General features: G+C 41.8%; 2 protein-coding genes across 6 annotated transcripts; both read left to right on the forward strand.

Annotated features, from left to right (window-relative positions):
- Nucleotides 1-5,383: 5,383 nt before the first annotated feature.
- LOC127006669 (uncharacterized) lies at nt 5,384-18,242 on the forward strand. 2 transcript variants are annotated; one of them, XM_050876849.1, is made up of 6 exons: nt 5,384-5,550; nt 7,014-7,116; nt 9,607-9,829; nt 14,342-14,496; nt 15,360-15,439; nt 16,298-18,242. In XM_050876849.1, the coding sequence occupies exons 1-6, from the start codon at nt 5,522-5,524 to the stop codon at nt 16,494-16,496; spliced, it is 789 nt and encodes a 262-aa protein (XP_050732806.1). In that variant the 5' UTR covers nt 5,384-5,521; the 3' UTR covers nt 16,497-18,242. The 2 variants fall into 2 exon arrangements, with proteins under 2 accessions (XP_050732806.1, XP_050732807.1); XM_050876850.1 differs by having other exon boundaries at nt 14,345-14,496.
- Nucleotides 17,630-21,158, forward strand: LOC127006668 (uncharacterized). Of its 4 annotated transcripts, none has more exons than XM_050876844.1 (3): nt 17,630-17,758; nt 18,975-19,178; nt 20,124-21,158. In XM_050876844.1, the coding sequence occupies exons 1-3, from the start codon at nt 17,657-17,659 to the stop codon at nt 21,081-21,083; spliced, it is 1,266 nt and encodes a 421-aa protein (XP_050732801.1). In that variant the 5' UTR covers nt 17,630-17,656; the 3' UTR covers nt 21,084-21,158. The 4 variants fall into 4 exon arrangements, with proteins under 4 accessions (XP_050732801.1, XP_050732803.1, XP_050732805.1 ...); XM_050876846.1 differs by having other exon boundaries at nt 17,657-17,758; nt 18,987-19,178; XM_050876848.1 differs by having other exon boundaries at nt 17,730-17,835; nt 18,987-19,178.
- The last annotated feature ends 88 nt before the right edge of the window (nt 21,159-21,246 follow it).

Below are 21,246 nucleotides of genomic sequence, written 5' to 3' on the forward strand. Positions count from 1 at the left end.
GATCGACTCAGGAGCTCCCCAAAGGCAAGGTAACAACAGGAGGAAGACCAAACCAACGACTACTCAAACCACAACAAAGGCTGAGAGATGATCGACTTATTAAACCTAGGAAAAAACAACAGGAAGCCAGGACAGAGCAGAACTAAGACGATTGATAGATGGAGATAGTCAGATAGATATATAGATAAAGAGATAAAGATATATATAGAGCGAGCAAATAGACTAACTGATATCACCCAAACCTGTAACAACAACGCATTACAGCCAAAAAAGACGAGGCTATAAATGGTGTTAAGTTTGCGGCAGCGGCTCTGTGAAGGTCGGCTGGCTTCTTGCAAATCCCTTAATTACTTTTCTTATTTCTCTCTCAAAGATACTTGGGCGGTATTAAGGGTCATATTCTTAAACATTCCGGCGCCCAAGTACATACATTTAACAAGGCTTTCGTGGGATTTGCGGGCATTTCCATGGGTAGTTTTATGACCCTGGTGGTAGTCTGATCCTTCCTCTGTACCGTGAACGTAAAGAAACACCCATGGCGACGCGTTTGACTTCTTATTTTGCCTTAAGAAATTATGGATGCAAGAGAAGGGAGCGTCTAACAATACCGACCAAAGGCCCATGTGCGAGGCTTACACACCCAGATTAGATAACGCTTTCGTAGAGGTTGTGGGTATTTCCATGCATGGGTAATTTTATAATCGATAGTTTGACGAGACTTCTCCACCAGGTATATGAAAAACACTAATGAGAACCCGTCTAATCTCCTTTGTGGCCTTTGGAAATATTTGTTGTGAGAGCCGAAAGCGTCTGAGAATACGGGCCTAAGCTTAAGACATCATGCTACAGACAGTGGCGGCAGGCACCCATAGGCGCTACAATAAGACCAAGATATCATACAGAAGCCTTGGAGGAGTGTGTGGTCTGGGGTACAAAGAAGAGGAGTCAACGAACATTCCGAGATACAGTCATGCATCCTCCGAGCGTCAGCAAACGATGGTCTGCATACTACTGACTGGGTGACTGACGTGCAAATGGAGACGTGTGGTCGTTCTTTCACTTTTAAGTTTCGTCCACCCACTCACTTTTTCATTTAGTTTCGATCACTTTCGTATGGAAAGGACAAATCACCACCTGAGTTTGGAAAATGAGGATATTGTGGTTTGTTTTTTCTTCTTCCGACTGCATGCTTACTACAGGACATGGAAGGTAAACAAAATAATAAAAATTAATCAAGAGATATATAGAATACATAATTTGGAAGCTGAAGAAAATAATGATCACTAATTAAGAGATATGCTTAATAAAGCACCTGGAAACTTTAGAAAATAATGAAACTAATTGACTCCACTCTGCATTATTCAACTTCTTTCAACAGAAGACCCTCTCAACAGGAATTCAAGGACTCCAGACTGGAGGCTGGAGAACGCTGAACCTCAGACCTTGCTATCATTTCAGATTGGGGTAAAAGGAACCTTGTGTCATTCAATGCCTCAAAAACCCAATTTCTCCACCTATCAACTCGACACAATCTTCCAAACAACTATCCCCTATTCTTCAACAACACTCAGCTGTCACCTTCTTCAACAATAAACATCCTCGGTCTATCCTTAACTCAAAATCTTAACTGGAAACTTTACATCTCTTCTCTCACTAAATCAGCTTCCTCGAGGTTGGGCGTTCTGTATCGTCTCCGCCAGTTCTTCTCCCCCGCACAGTTGCTATCCATATACAGGGGCCTTGTCCGCCCTCGTATGGAGTATGCATCTCACGTGTGAGGGGGCTCCACTCACACAGCTCTCTTGGACAGAGTGGAGTCTAAGGCTCTTCGTCTCGTCAGCTCTCCTCCTCTTACTGATAGTCTTCTACCTCTTAAATTCCGCCGCCATGTTGCCTCTCTTTCTATCTTCTATCAGTATTTTCACTCTGACTGTTCTTTTGAACTTGCTAACTGCATGCCTCCCCTCCTCCCGCGGCCTCGTCACACGCGACTTTCTACTCAAACTCATCCCTTTACTGTCCAAATCCCCTACGCACGAGTTAACCAGCATCTTCACTCTTTCATCCCTCACGCAGGTAAACTCTGAAACAATCTTCCTTCATCTGTATTTCCTCCTGCCTACGACTTAAACTCTTTCAAGAGGAGGGTATCAGGACACCTCTCCTTTCGAAGTTGACCTCTCTTTTGGCCACTTCTCTGAGCGCTTTTTTGTATGAGCAGCGAATAGCGGGCTTTTTTTTTTCATTATTATTTCCTTTTTTTTTTGCTGTAAAAAAAAAAGATATGTCGAACACAGGACTTGAGAGCTTTACGCGTAGAAAATAACGAAAGCTAATCAAAAGATATGCCTAATAAGGGACCTTGAAGCTCTAGAAAATAATGAAAGCTAATCATAAGATATACCGAATAAAGACCTGGAAGCTTTAGAAAATAAGGAAAGCTATCAAGAGATATGCCGAATACGGGACTTGAAAGATAAAGAACATAATAAAAGTTAATAAAGTGATTAGAAAGAAATTTGTGCCATAACATTTGAAAAGCTATAAGCACTCTGGAGGAATGGTGAAGGTAGAGAGATCCAGGTTTGCCTTTTGATACTTTTCATTGCCAGACTGGGTGAATTTTGGTAACGCGTCACGGGTTGGTATCGTGCTTGATGTCCTCTTCGATTTATCTGTTGACCTGTACCTACGCGCAGCCTGACAACAGACAATATGCTGCTAATTCTCACGTAAGTGATTTTCGACCACTTCTAAAAGTGAAATGAATGAATAAATTAATAAACAAATTGGTAAATAAATAGATATACCGGTAAATGAATGAATAGAGAAATAAATAAATGCATAAAGATTCCTTCAAAAGTTGGTCATGTAAACGAAGAAATTTAGAAATACACCTATGTTTGGAAATGGCAACACTCGATTATAATGGTCTATAATAAAAAAAAGATTGAATATCAACGAAAAATGAAAATCTCATCTCCGGTATAATGAGACGGTCCCCGCACGTCGGTCTTCCGAGAAACACCTCAACAAAAACTATTAACCTGATGCACGCGGCGGGGCGAGGAGGGGAAGGGACGGAGGGGAGGAGAAACTAGCTTCCCTGTCACTCTGAAGCCCCTCCCCCTTCCGCCTCCCAACGCTTCTTGTTTGATAATGGCTTAGAGACGCTTTATGAACAGGGTATCAAGTTCAGGGCTGTAGCCATCTAGGTGTACGACGTGACTCTCTCTCTCTCTCTCTCTATATATATATATATATATATATATATATATATATATATATATATATATATATATATATATATATATATATATATATATATATATATATATATATATATATATATATATATATATATATATATATATATATATATATATATATATATATATATATATATATATATATATATATATATATATATATATATATATATATATATATATATACACACACACACACACACACACACACACACACACACACACACACACACACACACACACACACACACACACACACAAAGAAGCACGAAACAAACACAAATTTCTTCATCCTCAAAAGGAAAAATATGAGAAAAGTTGTTTTGTTGCTTTCTTTTTTATCCCTAAATTTTCACACACCAAACTATTGACCGTGGCAGACCATTTCACGGCCGGGAAGTTATTCGATTTTTTTGCTTTGATTTCATTCCCAGCCACAACCAAGTAGATGGGGGAAGGGAGGGAGCGGGGAAGGGGGGAGGGGGCGGGCAAGTCAGGGTCACTTTTCTCTCCCCTCTCACGACCTATACGGTTTTACCTTCCCCTTCCTCTTCCTCTTTCCCTTCATTTTGCTTATCCCTTCCCCTTCCTATTTTCCTTCACTTAGCTTTTCCTTTCCCCTTCCTATTTTCCTTCACTTAGCTTTTCCTTTCCCCTTCCTATTTTCCTTCACTTAGCTTTTCCTTTCCCCTTCCTATTTTCCTTCACTTAGCTTTTCCTTTCCCCTTCCTATTTTCCTTCACTTAGCTTTTCCTTTCCCCTTCCTATTTTCCTTCACTTAGCTTTTCCTTTCCCCTTCCTATTTTCCTTCACTTAGCTTTTCCTTTCCCCTTCCTATTTTCCTTCACTTAGCTTTTCCCTTCCCCTTCTCTTTGCTCTTCCCTTCCCCTTCCTCTTTTCCACCCCTTTCTTTTCTCCTTTCCTTTCCTTTTCCTTTCCCCTCCCTATTTTCCTTCCCTTTGCTATTCCCTTCCTTTTCCCCTTCCTCCCATTTCCTTTCATTTCTTTCTTTCCTTTCCCTTTCCTCTATTCCATCACTTTGCTTTTGCCTTCCCCTTTCTTTTCCCATTCCCCTTCATCTTTTCCCTCAGTTTCCTTTTGCTGTCCCTTAATTTTCCTTTTCCCTTTTCCTTTCTCATTTCGTTCACTTTCCTTTCCTGTTATCCTCCTTCTTTCCCTTTCCTTTTCCTTTTTTTCCCTATTCTCTTTTTCTCTTTTCCTTCACTTTCCTTCTTCCATCTCCTTCCTCTTCTTTCCCTTGCCATTTTCTTTTTTTTCCTCTATTCTCTTTCTCTTTTCCATCCCCTTTTCTGATTCCCTTTCCTTCCATTCCCCTCCTTTTCTCTTGTTGCTTTATCTTCCCTAATCTTTCCCTTCTTTTTATTACCCTCCTTCACCTTTCCCCTTCTTTCCCTTTCCTTACTACTCCTTTCTTTTTTACTACCCTCCTTTACCTTTCCTCTTCCTTTCCCTTTCCTTCCCCATCCCTACTTTTTATTTATTTTACCTTTCCTTACTCTTCTTTCCCTTTCCTTTCCTACTATTCCCCTTTAAACCTTTCCTTACGTTTTCCCATTCTTTCCCTTTCCCTTCATTTATATTACCATGCATTGCACTTTCCTTTCACTTTCACCTTCGTTTCCCCTACCTGCTTCCTCTCCCTCTCTTTCTTTTTATTCTTCTTTACCTTTACCCTTCTTCCCTTTTCATTTTCCCCTCCCCCTTCCTGTTCCTCATTTTTTTTATCTTCCCTTCCCTTTCCCCTCCTTTCCCTTTCCTTTACTCCTCCCCTTTCCTCTCCCCCCCCCCTCTCTCTTTTTTATATATTTCACCTTCCCATACATTTCCATATTCCCCTTTTCCTTCCCTTCCCTTCAACTACAATTTCCCCTTCCCCTCTCTCCTCGATGCCAATGCACAGTTTGACCCACATTCAACTCTCGTCCCATCACCTCTGAATCAACAACGTCATCAATGTTTCAGGTAAAGCTCGCATTTTACGCTGTAGACCTTGACAGCCAATGAGATCGCGGAAAGTATATGACGTCACACCCTCGCAGCCAATCAGGGAGGAGAAAGGGAGTGACGTCGGGGAGTCGGTCATTCTATATAAGTAGTGGGAGCAGGCAACGAGATGGTTTAGTGTACAGGAACGCCTTGACACGAGAGGAGGCTTGTTGAGGGTGTCCGTGTGATAGTAAGAGCAGAAGGAAGTGCTGGCAAGGTGACAGAAGAGAGGCAACGTGCAAGACATGGGTTCCGGAAGAGGCTGGAGTGTTCTGTAAGTGTTAGTTTGTTAGTTTTCTCTCCCAGGAGTTAATCTCTTACCTTTACTTTTTCCTAATGTGCTTGTATCTACCTTGTGGCTGGGTTTATTTTGCGTGTCGGCCTTGTACGGTTTCCTGCCTGCCCCTGGAAATAGAAAAAAAAAATATTAAAAAGGTTGAGAGAAATATCATGTATAATGCTGAGTTTTTGCGAGGGTTTACTTTAGTTGCTGTGAAGTTTGTTTTAGTTGTTATTACTATTACTACTGTGTGTGTGTGTGTGTGTGTGTGTGTGTGTGTGTGTGTGTGTGTGTGTGTGTGTGTGTGTGTGTGTTCATGTATTCGTCTCTTATGCAACTTCATGTCTACATTTGGATACATAACTGGTTTGTGTGTGTGTGTGTGTGTGTGTGTGTGTGTGTGTGTGTGTGTGTGTGTGTGTGTGTGTGTGTGTGCGCGTATGTGTTATGCATTTAAGAGAACCTGCTCGAGAGAGAGAGAGAGAGAGAGAGAGAGAGAGAGAGAGAGAGAGAGAGAGAGAGAGAGAGAGAGAGAGAGAGAGAGAGAGAGAGAGAGAGAGAGAGAGAGAGAGAGAGAGAGAGAGAGAGAGAGAGAGAGTGACGAACCCGGATACATGAGTGACACTTTCTTTGGTGTCTGTTTGTGTGAGTGAATTGTTATTGATTGAATTATTGGAAGGATTGAATGGAATGCAAGACTGTGGACGAAGAGGAGAAGGGTGTCTTTGTTTATTTGTTTGTTTGTGTGTGTGTGTGTGTGTCAGTGTGTGTGTGTGTGTGTGTTTCATGGTCATAAATAGATAGTGAATGACATTTGACGAAGGCGAGAGACTGATTATTATTATTATTATTATTATTATTATTATTATTATTATTATTATCAATAGTAGTAGTAGTAGTAGTAGTAGTAGTAGAATTAGCAGCAGTATTGTATGACCTAAACATTTATTCAGGGCCAGGGACGAGGTGGATCAAAACATTCAGTTACACCTGCCGGGGTCGCGGGGTAGTCTGCTGATTCTAGGGTTTGAGGCTGAAGGTCAGGTGGCAAACTTTTGCACAGTTACCCAGGATACTTTGTTGCTATGATGCATGAAAGTCCCGAAGAATCCTAAAGGGGAGGGAGTTCCTTTAAGATGTCTGCCATACCACTGCCATTATTTTTAGATAATGACGTTAATCTATTTCATTAAGCTGGTTCAATCCCCGTCATGTCAGACTTAACTTGATCTTTTTGACCTAAGGAATAATAATAATAATAATAATAATAATAATAATAATAATAATAATAATAATAATAATAATAATAATAATAATAATAATAATAATAATAATAATAATAGCAACTATGATACTACTACTACTACTATTACTACTACTACTACTACTACTACTAATAATAATAATAATAATAATAATAACAATATTAATAACAAAAACAACACCCACGCTCTCAGGGTGGTGGCGGCGGCGGTGGTGGCGGCTGCCCTGGGCCACACCCTGCACCTGGGACGCACCTGCCCGGAGGTCATGCCCTTCCCTAATCTCTCCGTTGATAAGGTCAGTGTCTACCAGAATATTTACCTGCTTTCTCTCCTTGACCTTTCTTCCCTACCTCTTTTTCTTTTTGCACTTTTTTTTATTTCGGTTTCTTTTCTTATTTATTTTTCTTCGTTTAATTGTTTGCAGTCCTTTTTTTTTTTCCTGTACTCCCTGCTTTTACTTGTTTCTTCTCTCATTCCCGCCCTCCCTTTCCTTTTTCTTCCTTCAGTATTTTGTTATTTGTTTCCCTTTCTTACTTTCGTCGCTGTGATTTCCTCCCTTTCTGTGTGTCCAATTCTCTTTTTCCTTTATTTCCTCTCTTTACTTCCCTTATTTTTTTCACACTCTGCATCCTTTCCTTACTTTGTCTTTTCCTTCCTCTTTTTCGTTTCATTTATATTTCCTTTCCTTTTAACTTCCTCCTTTTCATTACTTTTCTCATCTTCATCATCCCTTATCCCGTCTCTATAGTCTCCTTTTCTCTTTTTATCGACCGTCCTTGTCCTTAAAAAAAAAAAAAAAAAAAAAAAGGTGTTATCATTTAGGGTAACGCAGGTGCACGAACCTCTAATTACCGTTTTCCTTTGCGTGTCAGACGCCCCTTTGTTACCCCGTCGCTGAAAACATCCACCATAAGAACGTTAGTAGGAGAGGGAACAATGAGAGGGGAGCAGTGACACGCCTCACGAGACCAAATCTGATAATTCCGCTGTCTTTCTTTCCTTTTCATTTCATTTCATCCTCCTCCTTCTCCATTATATCTTCCTCGTTCCTCTTTCCCATATCATTCCGTCATCTCTCTCTTCTTTAAACCTCCCCCATCTTATTTTCCACTACTACTATTACTACTTCTACTACAACTCTTATATCTTCTTCATATCATCCCCACCTTTTCAACTATTATAACTACAACAACTACTACTACTATTACTACTCCTACTCCTACTACTACTGCTACTACTACTACTAATAATAATATCACTACCTCTGCTATTACTAATATACTTTATGTTATTTTCTTTTCTTTTTCTTCTTGGTTTGTATTAAGTTTAGTTTTGTCCTTATTTTGTTGACCTTGTTTTTAGTGTGCTTTAGGGAAAAAAAGGATAATAATATATTGCGTTGATCTTGTTTCCTCATTTTTGGTTCGTTTCCCGGACCGGCACACAAAAGAACAAGGTATCAAGTGCAGGAACCCAAGAAGGAGTATTATTACGTGTGTGTTCTTTGTAACGCTCCCTGCGCCATACATACTGTGCCGGAAACGTGTTCGTCTTCTTTTCCTTTTTCTTTTATTTCTTCTTCTTCTTCTTCTTTCTCTTCTTCTTTTTCTATTTATTCTTCCCTGCGCTATACATACTGTGCCGGAAACGAGTTCGTCTTCGTCGTCTTCTTTTTCTTCTATTTCTTCTTCTTCTTTTTCTTCTAGTTCTTCTTCCTCTGATGTTATATGGTGTGTTTTAAACGCCTTTTTTTTTCTTCATCCTTTTCTTTTTTTTCTTCTGATGCTGTCTGTGCTGGAAGCGTGGTCTTCTTTTTAGTTTATCTCTTCTACTTTTCTTCTTCTTTTCTTCTTCTTTGATGTTACATGATGAGCTGGAAACTTCTTCGCCTTCTATACTACTACTACTACTATTACTACTACTACTACTACTACTACTACTACTACTACTACTACTACTACTACTACTACTACTACTACTATTACTTTTTTCCCTTTCAGCTTTTCCCTTCATCAGAGTCTAATCGGAGAAGGATCGGGAATGCCAAACCCTTTCCGCACTGTGCCCTTTCCTAACCTTTCCCTTCCGCTGGGGTCGTAATAAAGGGTCTATCTTCCCCAAGGCGATCTGACGCCCGTACTCGGAAATTAGCATTCAGATATATAGTTGGGAAATCGAAGTCTAGACGCAGCTTGTAACTTTTTCTTTCGCGTTCTTATTTTACAGATTCTGGGTACACAAATAGATCTAAATAGCTTTATAACACATTCTAACTCCTTTTCACGAGTTTAAATAGGGTTTAGTATATGATCAATCCTTACATGTTATTTCCTATTCCCTTTTAACGTGCCTACACACTCTGGGATACAATAAAGGTATGTAATATCTTTATACCATCTCTTAATTCCTTTGTCACGTGTTTAAATAAGTTTCGGGATAGGAATCAATACACATTAACTATTTGCTATACTCCCTTTTCACGTACCTATACATATTCTAGCTGGGATGCAACAGAAAAATCCAACTTCCTCTCCGCATTGTCTAACTCCCCTTTCTTGCGCCTCAACAAATTCTCCTGGACGCAATAAAGAAATCCAAGGACCTTCTTCACCTTTTTAATTCTCTTGCACGAGCTTAAGCATAGTCTAATACAATAAAAAGAATCCAAGTCCCTCTCTATCGTTTCTAACTCTCCTTTCACACACCTAAACATATTCTGGGATGCGATAATGAAACCCAAATCCCTTTCCACCGATTCTGACTACATTTTCACGCGCCCAAACAGATTCTGGGGACCTGGTACGTACTGCAAAAGTTCGACACGGACAACACGTGCCTGGTGTGGAACATGACCAAGGGGCCTTTGCCGGACACGCTGCTGGTGACCGAGACTCGCCAGCTGGCCTTCCTGGACACGCTGGGGGTCGACCACACCCACGCCATCACCGCCCGCGTGGACATCCCCAACCCCGAGGTGCCCGGCAAGATGAGGATCCGCTGGCCCACGTGTGAGTATGAGGACAGGAAGAAGGGGTGAAAGATAGAAGAGAGGTGGAGGGAAAATGATGGAAGAGAATGAAAAAGATGAAAGAGGATGAAAGAAGATGAAAATGAAAAAAAGATGATGAAAAGATGAATAAGGAAGAAAGAGGAGTGAAGAGAAGGAAGGCACAGAAAAAAAAAAGTTAGGAAGGATGAAAAAGAGGACAGAAGAGAAGGATGGAATGGGGAGAGGAAAGGGATGAGTCGCTGGGCTGGAAAATAGGATTATAGAGGATGGAAGACGATAGGAAAGGAGGATAGGATGGAAAGAGGATTGAAGAGGATGGAACGGGAAAAGAAAAAGGGGTTATGAGGGAAGAAAAAAGTGAAGAAGAGGATAATGAGACGGGAAGAAGAAAGAGATGAGTCGCTGGGCCGGAGAAAGAGTTAGGAAGGATGAAAGAAAGGAGGAATTAAGATGGGATGGGCAGGGGAAAGGGGTGAGTCACTGGCCAGGTAAAAGGGGTTGAGGAGGATGAAAGAGGACTGAAAAGGAGGAGAGGAAAAGCGTCACAGTAAGGGTTAGAGGAAAAGAGGTGATACAAGAAAAAAATCCAATAAGAAGATGAAAAGGGATCAAGAAAGGTAACTGGATGTGGAGAAGAAGGGGAAGGATGTAAGAGATAAGGAAAGAGGTAGAAATGGAAATCCCCAAGTCTGACGGGACCGGCAAGATAGATTAGGAAAGCTGGGAAGGGGTGGAAAGGGTGAAGAAGGGACGGAGACAAGATGGAGCCAGGATAGGGAAATTACAAGGCTGGGAAGGGGATGGAAAGGGTGAAGAAGGGACGGAGACAAGATAGAGCGAGGATAGGGAAATTACAAGGCTGGGAAGGGGATGGAAAGGGTGAAGAAGGCACAGAGACAAGATAGAGCGAGGATAGGGAAATTACAAGGCTGGGAAGGGGATGGAAAGGGTGAAGAAGGCACAGAGACAAGATGGAGCCAGGATAGGGAAATTACAAGGCTGGGAAGGGGATGGAAAGGGTGAAGAAGGGACGGAGACGAGATGGAGCCAGGATAGGGAAATTAAAGGCTGGGAAGGGGATGGAAAGGGTGAAGAAAGCACAGAGACAAGATAGAGCGAGGATAGGGAAATTACAAGGCTGGGAAGGGGATGGAAAGGGTGAAGAAGGCACAGAGACAAGACAGAGCTAGGATAGGGAAGGCTGGGAAGGGGATGGAAAGGGTGAAGAAGGGACGGAGACGAGATGGAGCCAGGATAGGGAAATTGACAAGGCTGGGAAGGGGATGAAAATGATGATCAAGGGATAGGGACAGAATGGGGCGAGGAAAGGGATATTTGGTAGATGAAGAGGGGATGTACAGGATGATAAAGGAAGGAGGACATGGTGGAGCGAGGAAAAAGAAGATGAGGAGATGCCATCTCCTCATCTTCTTTCCTTTTATCAGCATCTCCATCTCCATCTCCGAGATGGAGATGGAGATGCTGATAAAAGGATAGGGGCAATATGGAGGGAGGAAGGGAAAACTGAATAAAATGAGAAGCTAAGGAGACAATGAGGAAGGGATGAAGACAAGACAGGAGGAAAGAGAAATTAAGGAGAATGAGGAGATGAAGCTGATGATCGAGGAGGGAAGGAAGAAGATGGAGATGATGACGGAAAGGGGAAGAAGAGAATGAGAGAAATACAAGAAGAGAAAAAGGTTGAACGGAGTAAAGGTCTTTCGATAGTTAACTAATAGACCGAAGACCGAAAGGGATGAAGAGGAGAATGGGAAGATGAAGAAGTTGTTTGTGCAGAGTAGCGGATGAGGAGGACGATGAGAAGAAAAAAAAAAGATTAACTATGCAAGGAGAGGGGGAAAGGGATGAAGGGGAGGATGGGAAGAAAGGGTTAACTGTGCAAGGAAGGAGAGAGGAGGGGAGGGGAGAGGGGGGGTGGGGGTAAGCTCTCCCAAGACTGCTGGCAACGTTGTTTTCTTAGGGCGGTGAAATCACAGGAAGGGAATTGTAAACTTTTCTGACGCAGCAGTTTACTTCCCTTCGGCAGTACTCAAGGATGGGCCGTCTCTCTCTCTCTCTCTCTCTCTCTCTCTCTCTCTCTCTCTCTCTCTCTCCTTTGAGTATCACGTAGCCTTCAATCCTTAATAGTCCGTTTTATGGCGCGCACTTCAATACTATTGCAAAACCCCTTTTTTCTCGTTTTTGCCTCTTTCTTCCCAGTGGCCTTGATGGGATCGACGGATTTCATCACCTGTTTATCCATATCTTCCTTGCATCACGTATTACTTTTCAACCCTTGAGTTTATACATAGGACTAAGATCGTTCCGGCACCCAAGAACACACATTTGCCAAGGCTTTCGTCGGAGTTGTCGGCATGTCCATTGGTAGTTTCCTGACCCTGGTGGTAGTTTGACAAAGCTTCTATACCATGAACGTGAAAAATACTCATGAGAAATCGATCAATCTCCTTTTTGAACGTTTACATAGATTTACATAGAAAATCAGACCACACAGACCCCATGGTCCAGACTTGGTGGTCTGTCCTTAAACCTAAGTGATTTTACATTAATCAGAAGACTCCAAAACGTTGCATTTCTACTCTAGTTGATATTAAGTTGAAGGAAGTGACGGTCGAGCTTATTTTTGAAGGAGTCAATCGTGTTACACTGGACCACTGATGATGGGAGCTTATTCCATTCTCGCACTACAACGTTGGTGAAGAAAAATTTGGTGCAGTCTGAATTTACTTGTCTACATCTGAGTTTTACGCTATTGTTCCTCGTGCGCAGTGTCATCGATCATAAACGATGTTGATCTGTCTACATTCGTGAAACCATTAAGTATTTTAAAACATTCGATCAGTTTTCCTCGGAGGCGACGTTTCTCAAGAGAGAACATGTTAAGGGTAGAAAGCCTTTCTTCGTAGGATTTGTTGCGCAATATGGATGATGTGAGAAGCGGAAACGTCTGAGAGGGAACATCGACCTTAAATAGTTTCCCTGACGCAGGATATACAGTGTTATGCACCGCCACCCCTTTCACAGTTAATCCTTGCCTCTTCTCTTTCCCTTCTGCTGGGCCCACCGTATTCTTAAACATTTCTGCGCTTAAGTACACATATTTGACAAGGCTTTCCTAGGATATGTGGGTATATCCTGGGGTACTTTTATGACCCTGGTGGCAATTTGACCCTTATTCTGTACCATGAACCTAAAAAAAGACTTATTAGAACCAGACTAATCTTCCTTTTGGCCTCCAGAAATTGTTGATGTGAGAGCTGGAGGCGTCTGAAAATACCGACCTCAAGTCTCAAACGTTTCAACGCCTTAGTAGCAAAGTTGCCAGATTGTCTTACTCAGCCTCTTGTATTTACCGACTTCCGACCCAAAAAATATCTCGTGGACCCCAATTAGGAGATTTACTTATAATTATCGTTAAAATAGTTCATTCCTGATGTTTCTTGGCAATAGTTAGGCGTCAGAAACCGGTAAATACTATGCTCTGAGTACGACAATCTGGCAACAGTGCTTAGTATTACATTTATTTTATGTAGCTCTCGTAGAAGATGTAGGGATTCACATGGGTGGATTTATATTTCTGGCGATATTTATGCAAGACTTTACGCCATGAAGAGGAGAAACACTCATGAGAACCCGACGAATCGTTTCTGTGGCCTTCAAACATGATCACGAGAAGAGCCCGAAGCGTTTGAGTATATGATCCTTCCAACTCCCTCTCTTCTCCGGTCATTTAGTTAACTTACAAAAAGCCTCTCTCTCATTTTCCTTCCCTTATCATCTTCACTGCTTTTGGTCTTATGTACTCTGTTCGGGAGCAGTAAGTAGCGGCTTTTTTTTTATTATTGTTTTCTTTTTTTTTCACGCCCTTGAAGTCTCCTTTTCCGTAAAAAAAAAAAAAAAAAAAAAAAAAGCAGACGCTGCCGGCTCTCACATCTACTATTTCTGAAGTCCATAAAGGAAATCAGCTGGGTTCTTATGAGTAGTTTTGATGTTCACGATGCAGAATGGTCAAACTACCACCAGAGAGCATAATAGTAACCTTGGAAATGCCCCTATGAAAGCCTTGATCAAATGTAAATTCTCAGACGTTTCCATCTCTCACTTCTACAATTTCCAAAGCCCATAAAGGAGGTCAGTCCGGCTCTAATGAATAGCTTTTAGGTTTACGGTATAGAAAAATGGTCAAACTACCTCTGGAAATGCTCACAACTCCAACGAAAATCTTGTCAAATATGTATGTGTTTGGGCGTCCATCTGTTTACAAATAAGACAATAAAGTATCCTGACCCTTCCCACTCCCTCTTATCTCCCCTTTGGTCATTTGGTTAATTTTGGAGAAGCACGATTTTAGGTTAACGGTACAGAAAAACGGTCAAACTACTCCAGGAAATGTCCACAACTTCTACGAAAGCCTTGTCAAATATGTATGCTTGGCCGCCGATCTGTTTATGAATGCGAGTATGACCCTTTATTCGGCCCTTCCTCCCAGCAGCTTGGACGGGCTCGGCGGACTTCATCGTCTTCGACACGGACTACGAGACCTACATGGCGGTGTTCGAGTGTGACCGCGCGGGGCTCTTCCACCGGCGGTCCGTGGCCATCCTCTCCCGCACGCAGACCATCGACATCATGTTTGTGAATAGGGTGAGTTGATGGGACGTAGGTGAATGAAGGTGGTGTTTTGGTGTTGGTCTCTCTCTCTCTCTCTCTCTCTCTGGGTTCGTGATGCATTATTTCCGCAAGGAGGAGCACAATAGGCCTCTCTCTCTCTCTCTCTCTCTCTCTCTCTCTCTCTCTCTCTCTCTCTGCACTTTTTTTTTGTATTCCTTGGGATGCGAGGGTATGCAAGGATCTCCCTCTTCCTGTGTTGTATTCTCCTTGCAACAATAAAGCAACCTTCTCCCTTGTTGTTTACCTGCAACAATAAACTTTCAATCAATCAATCTCTCTCTCTCTCTCTCTCTCTCTCTCTCTCTCTCTCTCTCTCAGAAATGAAATTATGGAATTTACTTATTAAACAGCTTCAGTAGCCTACCATAATCTTAATTTGTTCCTCCTCTTTTTTCATCATATTTATTATTATGTCATTTTCTCTCTACCTCCTTTGTCATTATCTTTCTTTTCCCTTTACTGTTTTTTGCGGATTTATCTCACCCTGTCACTTATTTTGGTTATTTTCTGCAATTTTCCTTTTTCTTTTCCTCTGTCACTGGTTCCCCCGCATTTTTTTTTTTTTTTTACTTCATTGCCTCAACCTATCCGTGCACTTATAGGTCGTTATTATCACTGATGTCCTTTTCTTTCTCTGTTATCATTGTTTCTTTCTTTTCCCTTCGCTCTATTTTCCGCCTCAACCAACCTGTTCCCTGTTATATCGATTGCTATTATCAGCGAGTTCCCTTTTCTCCTCCATTGTCAGTTATTTCTCCTTTTTCCCTTCACTGTATTTCCCGCTTCAATCAGCCCCATCACTGTCACCAACCCCTGCACGCCTCCTCCCCCCGCAGGTCCGCCGCCTTCTGGACGCCGCAGCGGTCGGTCACTCTGCCCTGGAATCCATCGACCACGACCTATGCAGAACCAAGGGGTGAGCGCCTCCCCCCACCCCCCCACCTGACTGACTGACTGGACGTGAGTGACTGGGGTGTACTTGAACGGCTCGCTTTGCTGAGTGACTGGAACTTGTGTCCTAGATCGGCTGCCTGCTTCCTTGCCTGGCTGGATATGAGTGGAGTGTTCTTGACTTGTTTGACTGATTGACTAACAAACTGACTGACTGTGTGTGAATGACTAGTGTGTCTTTGAAATGACTACTGACTGAATGAGCGCATTTGATTGGTTTGCTGGACTGAATGGATGTCAATGATTGGAGTGTCTTGAATCGACCTGCCAGTGCTTGCTTGGCTGACTGACTGACTGACTGGCTGGATGAGTAATATGGCTATCCTGTCAGTCGGCCGGTTTGATTGACTGACTGACTGACTGCGTAACCGAGCTATGTGATAAAACGACACTATGACCTGATGCGTGCCTGACGCATTTGCTCTGCCGACTGGCTGACTGACGGACTGACTGTATGTGAGTGATGTATTAGGCATGCTGGCTGACTGGCTGGACGTATCTCCTATACTTAGCCCACTGATTGACTGCCTGTCTACGCGTAACTAGTGTGAACACATACGCAGTGGATTGTTGCAGCAAACCTTACATAGATATATTACTTTTTTAATCACTCCAAAAATCTTCGACCTGATGTTATTTGGTCAAAAGCACAGAAAAAAATACGAGACATTTCTGAGATATTACACGTACACCCCTCGCTATCACACAACAACAGCAACAACAACAAAAATACTAGGCCTCTTCACAAACTCACGTAGGCTGTACATCACACAATCCCTATCCCTCATTCACACTCACCATCATCCTCCATTGCCCCCTCCAGGAAGAAAAACTGGCATGTGGACGAGGAATTGTTTGGCCTCCTGCCGGGGTTGACGGCGGAGGAGGTGCGGCGGCGCGTGTCTCAGGACGTGCAGAACTACGACATCTCGCAGCTGGAGATCATTGGGGACGGCGTAGTGCCCGAGGGTGGCGAGCCCGCGGGAAGCCTCAGGGTGGACGCGGGGAAGCCTGGCGTGTGAGAAGGAAGAAAGGATGAGTGTGTCCGAGGAGTCTAGAGGGTTGGGTTAGGGCTAGGGGCCACTTTCACAGTTCGCCATGATGGAAATTAGTAAGCCTTCAAACCAGTACCAAAGACTTCGAAAATTCCTTACGTAGCGTTTTGCTTTCATGTTTAAGTTCAGGAATTTGAGGAAACGATACACGGGATATCTCTTGTGTATAATTATGATCTTGTATCGAAAAACTAAGAGTGAACAGATTGGTTAGGGCGATTATAAAGCAACTGTGTTGGTCTGTGAAATCGTCTCTGGAATCCCTGTTTGCGCTTCTCTTTGGGACCCTCACATGAGCCTTTCAGTCACAAGGTTGCAATGCCACTACACGGATCGACTATATTGACACAGTGCCAGCAATGGGTTCTATTGAGAGTTATCTGTTTTTCGAATGATCCAAAACCCAAAACCCAATTACATACTAACATACATACATACTAACTTGGGACGTATCATACATTGGTCAGTTTTCGGCACTACAATTTTCTCGCTTAATTAGGAATTAGCGTTTGCGGCCTTGTGACGCTACAGGGCTTGCTTTACAGACAGGGAAGGATACTACACACACAAAATGGTGATTTATTGATCGACTGGAAGAAGAATAATGAAGGAAAAGGGAAGTGATTGCAGACCCAATAAGAGGCCATAAAGATGCAAGAATAAGCAGCCTAGCTTCCCTACCGAGCAGTTGTTGAATAAAATTCTTTATTAAACGAAATCGTGTATGTAAAAAGATACAGATAAATGTTTGGGTTGTAGTCATGATAAAATGCGATAAAATACGGAAGCTACGAACTTGACTCGCTTGTTTTATATAAACACACACACACAAAGGCGATATTTTTGCACATAAAACTCTCCAGCAAATACTAAAGCAGTCTTTTGTCTTTTAAAGAATAAATTTGTTTAATAAATTGACCAGCAACACATGGAATCTATACATGTGGCCTGAAAAGTGCTGCTGCTCTGGTCTGAGAGCAGCATCTAGGGAAAATAAATTTATCTTGATGTACGTGAATTGGTCAGAACAAATACGCCTCAGAGGCTGAGTAGAAAAGAAGGTTTGAGAGAAGGGCCTTAAAAAGTTAACAATACTCCTTAGAATAAGGAAAAACACTTCTGTCTTGATGCAGATAAATGAAAGTGAGAGGCAAGGGCTGTCACTGTGTAGAGGAGTAGATAAGGTGTTATCAAGCCACAAGGAGAGACAACCCTCAGGGACACGGGCGGTTAGTGACTGTCTTGCTTGGTGACACTATTGCATATTAGTGATATCTTAACACTAGACAGGAAACACCATAAAGAGGTACGGTACATCATATATGTGAAACAGATGGGATTTGGGAAAGGATGGGAAGTGGAGAAAGGGAAAATGTGAGGTATAGGACCATAAAACTATATTGATAGTGGAAGATATTGAAGGTGGAGTAACATGCACTGCCCTTTGTATTACCTGTTTGATTGTGTTTAGTCTTGTAGCTGTGTGTTATTTGTGGCTATGTGGAAGTGTCCTAACTGTGGTAAAGCTATCAAAAGATGACTGAAGGCAGTGCATTATTTTTTGCTGTTGATTAATGTATCCAGGATTATTGTTCTCATTAGGTTATTATTTCTTAGTTCAGGGAAAAATAGATAATTGGATGACTTTCTTGTCGAAATGTTCACTATGAAAAAATATTTGTTGATGTTAATTAATAAATGTTCCAAAAAATGTTATGTTTAAATATATTTATTGAAATGTTAGACTTCATAGGATGATAAAAATATGATTGTTGGTGGGATTGGTTAGCTGGGCAGTTATACACTCAAAACTAGAACCCACATGTTGCTTATATTAACACTCAAAGAAAAATGAAGTTGTGCATTTGTTGGACTTTGCTGGATAATAGGACATGGCTTGGTTATGTGGGCATCCATAGACACCCAAAACTAAGAGTCTGTTCTGTTCCGTTAGTAAATACATGAAGAAAAATAAGTTTAGTGTGCTAGATTTGCTAGACAATAAGGCATGACTGATGATGGAGCTCATTATGCAGGCAGCTATGGACACCCAACACTAGGACCTGTATGCTGTTCATATTAGTAAATACATAAAAATGTATTAAAGTGAGCACATTACTGTTTCAGCAGACATGGCCTTTGGTAAAGTAAGCCATGTGTGAAGCCATACATCCAAAAAATATAGCCTATGAGTTTTTAATATTCACAAATACAATGAAAAAAAAAAAAATGAGATTAAGTGTATTTGTTATATTGCACTGTGCCTACTAGTACTGCTAGAATTACCATTACTGCTATTGTTACTGATACTACTTTTACAACCCCTACTACTAATGATCATTACAAGAACTTGCCAGGGAAACTAGCAATTCATACAAACCAGGAATTAATGAATATACAGCAAGAAACAGACTGAACAAATACTTAAAGATCATTTTATCCAAGGCATTTCCTAAGGGCTCTGTGGCACTGAGAGGAAGGATGGAGAAGCTGCTGAGAGTGGTAACCAGAGGGGGCTTACTGGTGGTGTTGCTGCTACTGGTTACTGTCCCGGGGAGTGTCCTGGCTGACCTAGAAGTCTCCCCACACTCACAGTACTGCATGCAACACCCATCCTTCCTCTCCTGTGACTTCAAGGGAACACAAGAGGTGAGTGTCTGCACAGGATATGTCTTTTTATTTTTTGCAGCAGAGGGAGCAGTCAAGCGTGATAAGAAAAAGCATGCAGAGCAGTCCCAATTTGCCAAAAAGTTGTACTATTTCATTCAGTGCTTGTATTAGGTAATAAATTCTTGGAAATATTCTCAACCTTCCTTAAGTTTGATTACTGATAATGATTTTGGCAATACTTTATTTAGATTCCTATGGTAATTATTTCCCCAATGTGAGTCCTAAATGAAATGGTGTGCTTACTGGTAAACATATCCTAATAATAATAATAGTGGTCATTAGAAAGTTGTTGAGTAAAAAATATGATATAAAATTGAGGCGTTACATCTTTAAGCAATTTCTTCAGTAATGAAATCATTTCTTACTTCTGTTAGATGTGAAGGAAGTAATATTGAGTTCCTGGCAAGTAGAAATTTCTGTAGTGTTGAGACATTGTACCCTTAAGATAAAAGGTATAGAAAAGTAATAAATGCATATCCTATAAGTTCTGTGTTGAAGTAATATTGATGAAAAGAACTGAATTCTCCTATAAACATCTATTAGTCATGTAGTGAAAGGTTATAGGTAAATGTATGTATATTGTAGTATTATGTTGGTGTTAGGCATTTCAGCAAGGAGGCAGTGCAGTGAAAGTGGATCCATTTCTCTTAGTTTAGCATTAAGTAACATTACTGAGTGAAACTTTTTTATCATTCTGCAGTAAAGTAATATCAATGAATAGTTCCTTACACAGTTAACCATCACACTTACTTACTCTGCCTAAGTGTTACTATTAATGAATGCAACTCAACTCATGTCTTTGTCTTAATTCTGTGTAGTGAACATACAGCCAACTCTTTCTGTCTTTAGCCTTGGTCTGCCTCCTCTTACTGAAAATAAAATCCAAAACTGCAGCAATAACGATGATTCCTCAATGTGTCCCAGGTGGTGACGCTTGACTCCCTTCACACACGAGTGGGCAAGACAGTGAACACAATCTACATCCACAACGCTGGGCAGGTGGTGGTGGGGGAGATCTGCGTCAGCCTCGTGGCGTTCAGCGTGGCCAACATCACCTACACCGCTGTTCCTCAAGCCTGTAATCCTGAACAGTCATTCATCTTCAAGCTGGCAGACTCCTCAACCAATCTTGTGCCGCCCTATATCACTCAGCTGGACTTGCAGCGATCAGAGGCAAAAGATGTTATTCTTAAGAGGGACCTCAAGGCATTCTCAGTGGTCCACTCAGATATTGATCATTTAGAAGTTTACCAGCCTACGCAACGGCTCGCCATGAAGGTAGAACACTCAGTTGTAGACAATTTGGAGAAGCTACATCTGGAAGGCAAATCTTCCTTGGTGCTTTACAATGTGACAATCAATGAGATGAAACAGAAAAGCCTGCACCTTAAGGACTCCATGCTTAGTATATGGGCGAGTAACATCAAAACATCCCTGGGACATGCCATTGTCTTAGGCCACAAATCCAGTGTGAATCTGAAGGACATGGACGGCAGAGTGTCTTTAGTCGGCCCCGAGGAGTTGCCTGCCATGCCTGTTCAAGCAACACCACAGACACAAGAGGAACGCAGGGCTCCTGGAGTGCCCCCAAAGACCCCGAAGGTGGTAAAAGCTCCTCCTTGCAACAGACCTTCCATCATGCTGTGGGTGCTCCCTACGGCTCTAGCAGCTGTAGAGGGGATTGTAATTATCATCAACTGTACCAACTGGTTCCCTGCACTCAAGGCGAGGAGGGTGCCTCAAGGACCAGAGGAGGGGCAAGGTGCAGTGAGGCAGAGGCAGCCAGAGAGCACTGCTGCCTATTCCACTTGGTATTACAACAGTGAGGTGCCCATGATGTCCACATCCAGACGACAAAACATTGGTGTTGACAAGTATAAGTAAAGGGACACATAAAGGTGGTGTTATTACATATTAGCAACTTGGGATATTTTTTAATAAACCTGATATATGTTTTATTGTTCTGTCTCATCACCTTTGACCAAGCTTTTAATGGTTTAATTACTGGGATGTTCAATGGAGGATCTTTTGTATCTGTTTCTTGCTT

This window comes from Eriocheir sinensis, chromosome 33, assembly GCF_024679095.1.
Source record: "Eriocheir sinensis breed Jianghai 21 chromosome 33, ASM2467909v1, whole genome shotgun sequence".
Taxonomy (NCBI): Eukaryota; Metazoa; Arthropoda; class Malacostraca; order Decapoda; family Varunidae; genus Eriocheir; species Eriocheir sinensis.